This window comes from Narcine bancroftii, chromosome 8, assembly GCF_036971445.1.
Source record: "Narcine bancroftii isolate sNarBan1 chromosome 8, sNarBan1.hap1, whole genome shotgun sequence".
Taxonomy (NCBI): domain Eukaryota; kingdom Metazoa; phylum Chordata; class Chondrichthyes; order Torpediniformes; family Narcinidae; genus Narcine; species Narcine bancroftii.
The window spans coordinates 82,200,721-82,214,091 of NC_091476.1; the positions used below are offsets into that span (position 1 = coordinate 82,200,721).

Here is a 13,371-nt window from a genome sequence, read left to right on the forward strand (position 1 = left end):
GTGACCCCGACTGGTTCAAACATCTTTGAACCCATCATGAGCAAGCCTGGGATCAGTGCTATAGCCATGAAGCTGTCTGAATTCTGGGTTCAGGAGCCGGAGATCTGGTTCGGCCACGCATAGGCTCAGTTTCACCTCCGCCAGATTTCGTCCGACATGACCAAATTCTACCTTATGGTCGCTGCCAGACGCGTGCTGCTGCACCTCGTTCAGCACCCACCCGCCGAGGACAAATACGAGACCATCAAGCGAGTGCTTACCGGATGCCTCGCACTATCCAGGCACCAGCGTGCTGCTTGGATGCTGCACCTGGTTGCCATGGGGGACAGGTCCCTGATGGAGCTGATGGACGAGATGCTCGCACTCATGGGTGAGCACACCAACTGCTCACTCTTCGAGTGCATTTTCCTCGACCATATGCCTGGGGACATCCGGCCGCTGCTGGTCCAGGAGAGCTTCACCGACCCAAGAAAGGTCGGCCAGAAGGCCCAAGAGCTATGGCTCGCACGATTCACGGAGGGCTCAGCGGTCCAGCAGGTCACGAGGAATGGGCATGACCATGCCAAGCCTGCCCCTAGTGCTGCGGTAGAGCATCAGGCCCCTGCAGGGGCCCACAAGAGCATAACCAAGGCCACAGCATCCGCTCCAGGCCTATGCTTCTACCACCAGCGCTGGGGAGCCAAGGTTCAGAAGTGTCGTCAGCCCTGCTCGTTCCAGGAAAACGAGCAGGCCGGCCGCTGTTAATGGCTGCGACAGCTGGCCAAGGACACAGCCTTCTCTACCTGTGGGACTCAGTCAGCGGCTGGCGGTTCCTCATTGACACTGTAGCCTAGATCAGCATCATCCCGGCCACGGCTGTCGAGTCCAGGAACCGATCTCGTGCACCTCCCCTCCGTATGGCCAATGCAACAGAAATCCAGACGTATGGAGACAAGACAGTCCATGTCCAGATCGGCCAACAAAATTGCGTGTGGAGGTTCATTGTCTCGTCCCTCCGATTGCCAGCCTGGGTGCAGACTTCCTCCTTGCACATGGGCTTCTGGTGGACATTCGAGGTAGGTGCCTGGTGGACGCGCGTACCTTTCAGGCCGTTCGCCTCGATGCCTCCCGCTCAGAGCAACCGCAGATGACCATGATCAGGACGCCCAGAGACGAGTTCCAGCGAATCCTGGACGGATTCCCGACACTCCTCAAGCCACAGTTCTCTGCTGCTTCACTGTGCCAATGGGTGTTCCACCACATCCCCACCCAGGGCCCACTGGTTCACGCCAAGGCATGCCGACTCCCGCCTGAAAAGCTCCGGGTGGTGAAGGAGGAGTTTTTGCACCTGTTGGAACTGGGGATCATTCGGCGGTCCAACAGCCCGTGGGCCTCGCCGCTCCATCTGATCCCAAAAGCGTCCGGCGGCTGACGTCCCTGCGGAGACTATCGACGGCTCAACGAGGCAACAGTTCCTGACCGTTACCCCATCCCTCACATCCAAGACTTTACGGCCAACCTGCAAGGTGTGAGGGTTTTCTCCAAGGTTGACCTGGTGCGTGGATATCACCAGGTCCTGGTGCACCCTGAGGACATACCCAAGATGGCCATCATTACCTGCTTTGGCTTGTTCGAATACCTGCGCATGCTGTTTGGGCTCAAGAACGCCACTCAGACCTTCCAGCGCCTCATGGACTCTGTGGGCAGGAACTTGGATTTCATCTTTATTTATTTGGATGACATCCTCGTCGCCAGCAAGGACCAGGCGCAACACAAGGCCCATTTACGTGCTCTTTTCTTCTGGCTGGCCGATTTCGGCTTTACCATCAACCCGGCCAAATGTCAGTTCGGGAAAGAGTCCATGCAGTTCCTGGGCCATACCATCACGGCCGAAGGAGCCACACTCACTGCTGCGAAGGTCGCCGCTATCAGGGAGTTCCCACACCTGGACAGCCTCAAGGGGCTGCAGGAGTTGGCGGGTATGGTCAACTTTTACAACCGCTTCATCCCAGGAGCTGTGCACATCATGCAGCCGCTATTCGCCCTCATCGCAGCCAAGCACAAAATGCTCGCTTGGAACCCAGAAGCCTGCACCTCATTCGAGGCCATCAAGGACGCCCTTGCGAAGGCCACCATGCTCGCCCACCTGCACACCGACCTGCATATGGCACTCTCTAGCGATGCCTCTGCCACAGCCATCGGTGCAGTCCTGGAGCAGCAGATGAATGGACATTGCAAGCTGCTGGCATTCTTCAGCCCCCTGCTCTGCCCACCGGAACGCAAGTATAGTGACTTCGACCGCGAGTTACTGGGCATGTACCTAGCAGTGTGGCATTTCCGCTATTTCTCGGAGGGGAGGACTTTTACCATCTTCACTGACCACAAACCCCTCACCGAGGCGCTCACGATTTCAAAGGATCCCTGATCGGCTCACCAACAGCGTCACCTCTCCTTTCTGTTGGAGTTTACCACCGACATTCAACACAAGGAGGGGAAGGACAATGTGGTTGATGCACTCACGCGACCGGCCATCTGCGCACTGACGCCTGGCCTCGACTTTGACCAGCTTGCCCGGGACCAGAAGTCTGATGAGAAGAAGAGGGCCTTCAAGACCACCATCATGGGCCTGTGGTTCCGAGATCTCCCGACTCTGAGTGGAGAAGGCACCATCCTGTGCGATATCTCCAAGGGCACCCCATGACTATTTGTTCCCCGGCAGTGGCACAGACAGGTGTCTTCAGTCACATCCATGACCTTTCACATCTGTCCATCAGGTCCACGGTCCGGATGGTGGCAGAACGATTCGTATGGCATGAGCTGCGGAAGCAGATCGCGGGCTGGACCAGAACATGCATCCATTGCCAGACATCCAAGGTGCACAGGCACGCCAGTTCGAGCAAGTCCAGGAACGGTTCAGCCACATTCACATGGACATCGTCGGGACCTTGCCCGTTTCCCGGGGCAGCCATTACCTGTTTGTGATGGTGGACTGCACCACTCACTGGCCTGAGGCGATCCCAATGCCAGACGCCTCCAACAGGGCTCCCTAGCCCTGTTGCATGGTTGGGTGGCCCGGTTCGGCGTCCCGGGTCACCACCAGTGATTGGACCGCCCAGTTCACATCTGCGTTCTGGGCACAGCTCGCCAACAGGTTGGGGATACAGCTACACTGCACCACAGCCTACCACCCTCAGGCCAATGAACTGGTTGAACGTCTGCACCGCCACCTCAAGTTGGCACTCATGGCCTGCCTCAGCGGTTGCGACTGGGTGGACAAACTGCCTTGGGTACACTTGGGCATCCGCTCCACTCCCAAGGAAGATCTGCAGGCGTCATCTGCTGAGCTGGTCTATGGTGTGCCGCTGGCACTAACTGGTGAGTTCGTCAATGCACCTGACAATTCCCAGTGGTTGCCACACAAACTACTTCCTCACCTCAGGGCACGCTTGGACTCGTTTGAACCCCCACCGCCGCCCTGGCATGGCACCTGCCTATCTCATGTTCCCGATGAAATGTTTTCTACGGAGTACGTTTTCGTTTGGTGGGGCCCGACCGTGGCACCTCTGCAGCGACCATACGAGGGGCTGTACAGGGTTGTACAGCGTTTCAACTCCACGTTCACGCTGGACATTGGCGGCAGGTGGGAGCTGTTTACCGTGGACAGGCTGAAGCCAGCGCACCTCAATCCCACTGAGCCCATGGTCATAGCCCAGTCCAAGAAGCGAGGCCGCCTGGTGAAAAAGGACATTGGCGCCAGTTCTGGGGTGTGGGGGGGCTGTGTGGCGGCTCACCACTAGGCAGGTGAACCGGCCCCGCTTGTAAGCCATGTGGCGGGGCAGTTGGCCAAAATGGCGCAGTCGGGGGTATTCCCTTCCTCCCAGCACAGGGCTCAGAAGCCCGGGTGATGTCAGCGCCCTCCAGCGCGGTTCTCAGCCAGGTCCAGGCTGGGAGTATAAGTACAGCCCAGCAGCCTGCAATAAACTAGTCTGCTCACTGAGCTCAACCCATCTGGTTGTGTGTTCTTTCAGGAGTAGTGTAGCCGCTACATTAGAAGATAAATTAAACACATTGAAATATTAAAATATTAAGATGCATACAGTAAAAGTCCACGATACACTATCCACAAATGTTCTGGGAATTCAAGAGCCTGATGGCTTGGGGAAAAAAATTGTTGCCTAATCTGAGTGCTACTGAACCTCCTTCAAGATGACAGAAGTGAGACCAGTTTACATGAGGGGCGTGTTGAGTCCTTCACAATGTTTATTGCCTTTTGCCTGCATTGAGTGTTGTAAATATCCTTCATGGTAGGAAGAAAGCCCCCAATGATCTTTTCTGTTGACTTCACTATCTTCTGCAGGGTCTTGTGGTCCAAGAAGTTACAGCTTCCAACCAGGAAGTTTCCAAACAGTAGCTACACTGTACAATAGTGTACAATTTTAGAAATAATGGAGGCTTATAAGACAGGCTCTACAGTAATTGTGAATGACACTTTAACCTTTTTTTAACACAAAACAAATTAAAAATGGTGGCTCTGAAATCAAGATCGAAGTGTATTCTTGACATTTTCTTAGAATAATATGAAATGAACCAACCAGAAAAAGTGACAACAATAGATTTGATTATGGGTTAATGAGATAGGATTAACAAATGATCCCGAGTGTAGAATCTTCTGGGAAGATTTAATAAAATGGTATGGGGTAAAATATGAAAGTCTGCAGACCCCATGGGTGAAGTAAAAGCAATGCTCGAGAAACTCAACAGCTCAAACAGTGTTCTCTATGTAGCAACAGCAAAGATGCATGACTGACGTTTCGGGCTTGAGCCCTTCATCAGAGTAAAATATGTAGGCAGGCGCCCGAAAAAAATGGTGGGGGGGAGGGGCAGTCCCGCGGGCAAGAGGTAATAGATGGATATTTAGTTTGAAAGTGAGAAATTTCAAGTGTGAAAATAGTTTTGTTAAACTTGGAGGAGAGCAAATACAGAGGTAGAAAATGACTTAAATTATTTTTTTTAAAGTTTAGAACACACAGAACATATGGGCATTTTGGCCCACATTCTGCTCATTTTACACCCAATTAACCTACAACCCCATACATTTCGCACAGTGGGAGGAAACCAGAGCCCCCAGGGAAAACCCACGCACACATGGGGAGAGCACACAAACTTTACAGACATCACAGGATTCGAACACTGGTCTCGATCGCTGGTGCTGTAAAGACGTTGCACTAACCCCTATGCTATCTGTGCCACCCAGTAATTGTTACAAATTGACACGAGGTAGGCAATAAACATCAACCAGGCCGCCTTGGGGTGAGGATGGGGAGTTAGAATCTATTATGAAGTAAGTTGTAGCAATCAAACACTGTGTGATTTTATAAAAGAGAAATTATGTTTGATGAATTTGAGAATATGTGTAGGGCTACATAGTATTTGAATTTCCAAAAGGCATTCAAAAAAGTGGGGAGGCACAGTTGGTGCAGTGGTTCGAGTAAATGCCAGAGATAGGGACTGGGGTTCGAAGCCCATGCTGTCTGTAAGTTTTTACGTTCTCCCCGTATCTGTGTGGGCTTTGCCCGGGGGCTCCAGTTTCCTCCCACTGTTCGAAACATATTGGATATAAATTGGTGGCAGGGGCTCATGGGCTGAAATGGCCTGTTACTGTGCTGTATGTCAATTTAAAAAAAAAAAAATGCCACATAGATGAATTTGCTAGTCTGTGGATGATCTGATTTGAGTGTTTAAATATTTGGATTTGATACATTGTGGTTACTTGCATTGGTCGAGAAATCCAGTTTCAATACTAAATCAGGTGCAAGGTGCAATGGCAATCAGTATTTTCACCCCTGTTGTGGCTCAGTCAACAGAAATAATTAGTAATTGACATGTTTACCATCAATTTATATAGATCAGAGCTGGATCTAGGTTAGGAATCGATGTTACAGAGCTTCCATTGTTGCAGCAATTCAGTAGGTCTCTGTGTGTACTGACAAATTCAGTTTTCAGCTTTCTCCCATGTCACAGGAGTTGCTTCTTATTAGTAACAGTTCAGGGAAAAAAGTAATCCAATTGGTTAATCATAGTATCTACTATTCAGGTGTCAACCTACTATGCATAGGAGTCCTTTTTAGGAGTGGTAGGGCAGTGATCAGAAGTTAAGTTTCTTTCCTCCTTGTGTCATTTCCTTTTCAGATATCTGAACATACCTACATTATCAATTATTGAACGCTGTGTAAAGATGAATGTGTCCATATAATATTGTATGATTCTCCCCAACAGGAAGTGGCAGTGATGCAGCTTCACTAATCACTACAGCACGGAAAAAAGGGGATTACTATATTCTCAATGGATCAAAGGTAAGCAAGCGAGATGCATATTCCAAACCATGCTCCAAAGTACAGGGAGGAGGTTGTTGGCATCAAATCTTCAAGAACCAAATGAAGTGCATCGTTAGCCCATGTGGGAAACAAGAGAAGAAATTGCAGAGGCCCTTGCAGGTGAAATGTCAGAAGACTAGAGGATGGCTAATGTTGTACCATTATTTAAGGGCAGAAAAGATAAGCAAAGGAACTAAGGACAGTGCGCTCAGTAGTCAGAAAATTGGTGGAGAGAATTCTGAGGGATTTTGACTGGAGAAAGCGTAGCTTTGTTTATGAGAGAGTGTGTCACGAATCTGACAAGAGTTTTGAAGAGTTGACGAAGAGGATTGATAAGGGTGTGTATACCTGGACAATAGCAAGGCTTTTTTTTGGAATATTTTATTAAAATTTTCACATATGCATTAAAATTATACATTATTGTCTTTTTCAAAATACTAATGATGAATACATAAGAATTTAAACCTCCTTCCCCCATAGAATTCAGCCCCAAAGAAAAAAAAAATGAAAGAAGAAAACATCTGGATATTATTGAATAAAAATAAAAATTAATAAAACTATTCACAAATCGTAACTTGATTTTAAGGAATTGGAAGACCTAAGTTGGGTGATTACAACCCAATTCCTATAATTTGAAAATATGGTTCCCAAATCTTTTGAAAAATTTCAATTTTTTCTGTAAATTATATGTAATCTTTCTGAGTAGTATACACTTTGGAGATGCTGAAATATGTATTTCAACATGCCATATATCAATCCCTTTCTGCTATGCATTTCCTCTCCTCCCCCCACGGCAGCAACCTCTCCCCAACCCCACGGGAGCGAACTCTCCCCTCCCCCGCAGCAGCAACCTCTCCCCTCCCCATAGCAGCGACCTTTCCCTTCCCCCGCAGCAGCGACCACTCCCCTCCCCTGTAGCAGCGACCTCTTCCCTCCCCTGTGGCAGTGACCTCTCCCTCCCCTGTGACAGCAACCTCTCCCCTCCTGCAACAGTTACCTCTCCCCTTCCCATGACAATGACCTCCCCCCTCCCTTGCAGCTGCGACCTCTTCCCTCCCCCACGGCAGCAAACTCTCCGCTGCCCCTCCCCCCACGGCAGTGACCTCTCACTAGCCACTAGCCCAACCCCCCCCCCCCCCATGGCAGCAACCTTGTCCCCCTCCCTCACTGCAGTGACCTCTTCCCCCTGTGGCAGTGACCCTTCTCCCCTCCCCCGCAGCAGCGACCTCTCTCCTTCACCACCACTGTGGAAGTGACCTCTTCCCCCCCCACCCCCCCCCCCCTTCCATTGCATCGACCTCTCCTCCGATCTCGTCAGGCACTTCAGTCAGGTGTTTCCCTGTGACACCAGAGCACAAGTGCCAACATCACAGGAGTAACTGGGTCGGCCATTTTCCTGTTCAAGTTGCCAGAGGACGAGTTAAGTTTAATTGGGTTCCCTGATAAACTCTGAGGTAGGTCTGGGACCTGGTTGGTTGGGATCTGGTTGATTAGGACCACGCTGACTGGGTTGGACCCTTTCTAACTGCCGCGTGAGTGGGGCACTAGTCGGGAAAATTACCCAGTTAACCCCATTTTACATGGCAGAGTGAAAGGGCCTAGTCAATTTCCTGGGTAGGTGATTAGCTAGAGGGTATAGATTAATGGCCAGATATTTAAGAGGATCTGAGGGGAAACCTTTTCACACAGAGGTTGGTCCATATCCAAAACAAATTTCCAAAGGAAACTGTAGAAGTAAGTTCAATTTTGAAGTTCAAAGGATTTTTGGGCATGGTGGGGTAGAGGGGTTGCATAGCCATAGTAAGGAGCTGAGCAGAAGTACTTTGAAAGAGCTCTCCACAATAAGTATTAAAAAGATGGTTACAAAGCTCAAAACCAGAATTTTACCATCAAAAATGGGTAAAACTAGTGCCAAATGACCAAGGCAGCCAAAAGCAAACACTGAAGAAGGAGAATTTCAGCCAGGAACATCGAGTGGAAGCCCGATGAGGAGTGACTTGGTGGGGGGGAGGAGGGGGGACTTGGGACCGCCTGAACCCAGCCGAGCTGGGGGCGTCGGCCCAAGATATAACCCAACATCTGTTTTAATCTGACAAAACTTTGTGTACCCATTCACCAAACTCATAGTATTGTTTGTAATATAGCTTTTTCTGTCCTATGTATTTTTTATGTTAGCTTTTTATTCTCCAGTAATCTGTATTCTTCTTGTTGACATGTTCTTTGCTTTTTTTCTAATTCTTTAATATTCTTCTCCAAACTGTTTACTTCCGCCATATGTTCCTTAAGATTCTTCGTATAGAATATAATTTGTCCCCTTAAATATGCTATAAGTGTGTTTCATATCAGAAATGTGTATATATTTTGGTGGATCCTGATGTTTCTCTGCCAGCACTTCAAGATTCCTTATGGTCAATTATCTGGTTATAAGGTTAATTGGTCTAAAAGTGAAATTTTATCAATTAGTAAAGATGATTATTCAATGTTTAGAAATATTACGAATTTGAAGTGGACGAAACAAATTAAATATTTGGGAATTAATGTTAATACTGACTACCAAAATTTATATTCACTTAATTATCTTCCTTTAACGAAGAAGACTAAGGCAGATTTAGTTAAATGGAAAGATTTACCTTTGGGTTTATTAGGAAGAATTAATACTATAAAAATGAATATTTTTCCTCGTATACAATATTTATTTCAATCAATTCCTTGTTGTTTACAAAAAAGATTTTTTAAGGATTTATATAAAGTAATTAGGGATTTTTTGTGGAAAGGAAAATTTCCTAGGGTGGCATTGAAAAAATTGATGTGGGATTTTCAATTTGGAGGGTTACGGCTACCTAACTTTCAATTTTATTATGAAGCAGCTCAATTTAGATTCCTTAGCGCATGAATGGCCACACAAGATACGCCTAGTTGGGCACAGATAGAATTGGCAGTTATTTCAGAAAAATTTTCGAACGAATTTTTATTTCGATGGAATAAAAATTTGTTACGAACTTATGATGTACCAATATTGAAACATTTAATGAATTTATGGACAAGTAAATTACATAAAATGGGATTGAAAAATAAGTGGTCGGGAAGATTACCATTATACAATAATCAACTTGTTCCTTTCACGGTATCTAATACTATTTTGAAACAATGGGAGGAGAAAGGAATACATAATTTATCTGACTGTTTTTTAGAAGGTCATTTTTGTTCTTTTGTAGAATTGCAAAAGAGATTTGATATAAGTGGTTATTCTATATTTGTGTATTATCAGTTAAGATCTTTTGTAAAACAGGTATGCAGTCGTCAAATGAATTTGCTGTCTGAAACTGGTTTTGAGAAATATGTGCTCTCATTTCCAAAAAAAGGTTATATATCAGGTTTGTATCGTATTTTGTTGGAAAGTGAAAATAAAATAGATTGGGATAAAGATAAAATTAAATGGGAAAAAGATTTAAGTTTAACAATAACTGAAGAAGATTGGTCTGAAATCTGCCGTAATAGTGTTCGAAAATTGATTAATGCTAGATTGGCGATGATTAATTATAGTTTTATACATCAATTATATTTAACACCCGAAAAATTTTTAAAAATTGGTTTTAGTAAGTCAGATCTTTGTTTTCGTTGTGATCAGGTTTCTGATACTTTTTTACATGCTGTTTGGTTGTGTGATCGATTACAATTTTGGAAAGGTATTCAATCTGTATTTAATAATCTATATAATCTTCATATTGTATTAGACCCTGATATATTTTTATAAGGGAATATGCAACCGTTGATTGATTTAGAATTAGATAATTACCAGATCTCTTTTATTTACTTAGCGCTGGCAGTGGCCAAGAAATGTATAGCGATTACTTGGAAGAATAGAAATGTATTGTCTTTAGATAGGTGGTATTCAGAGATGAAGTTTTGTTTCGTTATGGAAAGAATGTCTTTTTCTATACAAGATAAGATGTCTTTTTAAGAGTTAAAGTGGACCCCATTTATTGATTATATACAATTTAAATAAGTTTGAATTAATCATTTTTGTTTCTTTTTAAAAAAAAACTTTTTTTATTATATATTTTTTCTATATATATGTTTTCTATTTTTCCCTTTTTTTTTCTTTTTTTGTTTTTTCATTATTAGCTGGTTTTTTTTCATTTAAGTTCTTTTTGTTTTTGTTTTTTCATATATATTCTTATATAATAAAAAATTTTTGGATTAATAATTAATACTTAATTAATATTTTTTTTGTTTTTTTTATATATATCGATCTTTTTTTTTAAGGTATATTTTTTATTTTTTTTATTATACTAATAGTATTAATTCTTCACTCTTTATCATGGGGGTTTGGAGGGGGGGGGTTTAGGGATTAAAAATAGTTTTTTTTTAGTCTTAGTTTTTAGTTGTTAGGGGGAGATGCCGAGATTGGTATTGTATTAACTATGTTACTTTGTACTTGTATTACTTTATTTTGTATTTTTTCTGTACGTGAATTACTTATTTTCTTCATATGTTAAAATTAATAAATAAAGTTTCGAAAAAAAAAAGAAATGTGTATATATTCTCTTGCTTTTCTATTGTTGCTATAGTTAATGGAGAATGATCTGATAGAAGCCTTGCTAGATATTCTTTTTTTAATCACTCTACTTTTTAACTGGTCAGACATTAAAAATGTCACATAAATTTCCTTTATGCGAGTTGTGCACCCTTGAGTAAAAAGAATAGTCTCTCTCTGTGGGATTTAATTGCCTCTAACATCGATAAGATTTACATCTTTCTTATACGATATTGAGGTTTTTGCTGCTTTCACCCTCGTTATTGTTCTCGCTGATTTACCTAGTATTGGCTCCAAGCAGAAATTAAAGTCTCCAACTAATAGATTTTGTCTTCCTTCTGTTGTTTTTAAGAATATATCCTTCATAAAGGTTTCATCATCATAATTTGGGGCATAAATATTCATAAATGTTCATGCTTCTCCATAATCTTTACAGTTTGCTGTTATGAGCCCAGAGGACCCGAAGACCCAGCAGAACTATTCGCCAAGACAAATGGTTACTTAATCAAAGGTTGCTTTTATTTATGTTTAAATATGAAAACAGAATCACACTTTAACTTATCTGACCTAACTCAACCTCCTTCTAATTCTAAGTGCACGTGTATGTAATGTGTGTGTAAGTTCGCAGTCCAATCTTACTTCTCATTCCTCCAAGTTCACTGGTTGCAAGCAATTCTTATATTGCGCACAAAATTTAAGATTTAGGAAGTTCACCAGGCTTTGGTGCTTGAAAGGTAAATGGTTACCGCTCAGGAAGGTTTTTGTCGGTTTTCAGAGAGAGATTTTTTTGTACAATGGATACCCAGCCACCTCAGTATGTGCTGACAAAACTTGCCCCGTCAGGGTTCTCCAGATGATAACCTCTTTCTTTCAGGTCACCACAGAGTTCCTTTTTGTTTACTTATTCCAAGTGAAACATTAGAAAGTCACTCCCCTCCTCTTGCATGAACTACAAGGGCTTTGACCAGGCCTTCTTCCAAATGGGGCTCTTCATAAGCTTGCCAGTTTGTCCTGTTCCAGTCCCAGCTACTGTTATAGCTGTAACACTGTAGAAGTGTTTTCTCTCTCTCTCACTCTCTCCTCTCTCTCTCTCACACACACACACACACACACACACACACACACACACACACACACACACACACACACACACACACACACACACACAACCTGTTTGACTCTCTCTGCTTGCAAAACTACATGATCATCCTAAAATAACAAATTAACTTCCAGACAATCTGTGGCTCCAGCAAGATCTTCCATCTGTTGCCTTTTGTAAACAACAATCCATTAGTGAAGTCACTTGAGCACTCTTCAAAGCTCTTGCAAAAGCTCTGAGGCCCCGATATGTCTAGCATGGGGCGGAGCTCCAGTATTTCAAATAAGATTTGTTTTAAAATGTTTGTATGTGACCTACTCTAACAAACCTTTCCTAATTTATCTCCCAAGTACATATCTATATACCCAGTGCCTTTACATTTCTTCCAGCTTGATAAGTCGAGGTATCTTGTATTTACTCTGGTGTATTTTTATTAATTAGAATAGCCACCTCTCTTGAACCAAAGGACGATGATATTATTTCTCACCCATCCTCTTTTTAATTTATCATGTATCAATTTGGTAAGATGTGCTTCCTGCAGAAATATTATATCCTCTTTTAATTTCTTTAAGTGTGCCAACCCTCTCCCTCTTCACCTTCCCATTTAACCCATTAATATCAAGACTAATAAACTTTAGTGTTTTATCCATACCATTTCTCACACAAATGTTGTATAACAATAATATCTTCCCAATTTTCTAAATTCTGTCATAACATTTCCATATTAAAAGACATTTCCAGCACATACATTTCCCTTTTAAGAAACACAGATACACCCCTAACTGACAGTGACATTGATGATAGTACCCAGAAGCCCATGGGTTCTTCTGAAGAAGAAACCTTCCCTTTAGTGGCATCATTTAAAACTGCTCCTCTACTGGCGCCATCACCCCCCACCCTCCCCCCCACCCCCCCCCCCCCCGCTCTCCCAGTTGGAGTTCCCACCTTGCTGCATTCCTTACCACCTTTCTGTCTTCAGAGCTCTCCATATAAACCACAATGTATTTTTTCTTTTAACAGTGAAAACAAGATGGGTCAGTATAAATAAAAAGATACGCCTTTCATTTAGTCCCTTTAAAATGGTCTTTTCAGCCGGCAACTTTTAATCTTTTCAGAACTTTCTTAAAAATTCTTCCACTTCGTTATTCTTGAAAATTCGTCGATTGCCTTCTGAGACATCCACCTTCAGCATTGCTGGGTAAATTATTGAGTATTTCAAGTTTTTAAAATGCAGTTGTCTCTTTACCTCGTCAAATTCCTTTCTTTCTTTGACCAAAGCAGGGCTGAAGTCCTGGAAAAACATTACTTTTGCATAGTCCACCACTAATGCGCCATTATTATTTTTTGAATATTCATATACTGCTCCCAAGATCACATCTCTC

General features: G+C 43.8%; 1 protein-coding gene across 12 annotated transcripts in view; it reads left to right on the forward strand.

Moving 5' to 3' along the window:
• The window catches only part of acad8 (acyl-CoA dehydrogenase family, member 8), a 165,961-nt gene that overhangs the window by 43,643 nt on the left and 108,947 nt on the right, over positions 1 to 13,371 (forward strand). For all 12 annotated transcript variants that reach the window (XM_069894346.1, XM_069894349.1, XM_069894351.1 and 9 more), the window contains one exon: positions 6,256 to 6,332. In XM_069894346.1, the coding sequence (XP_069750447.1) occupies positions 6,256 to 6,332 (77 nt within the window). The remainder of the gene's footprint in view (positions 1 to 6,255; positions 6,333 to 13,371) is intronic.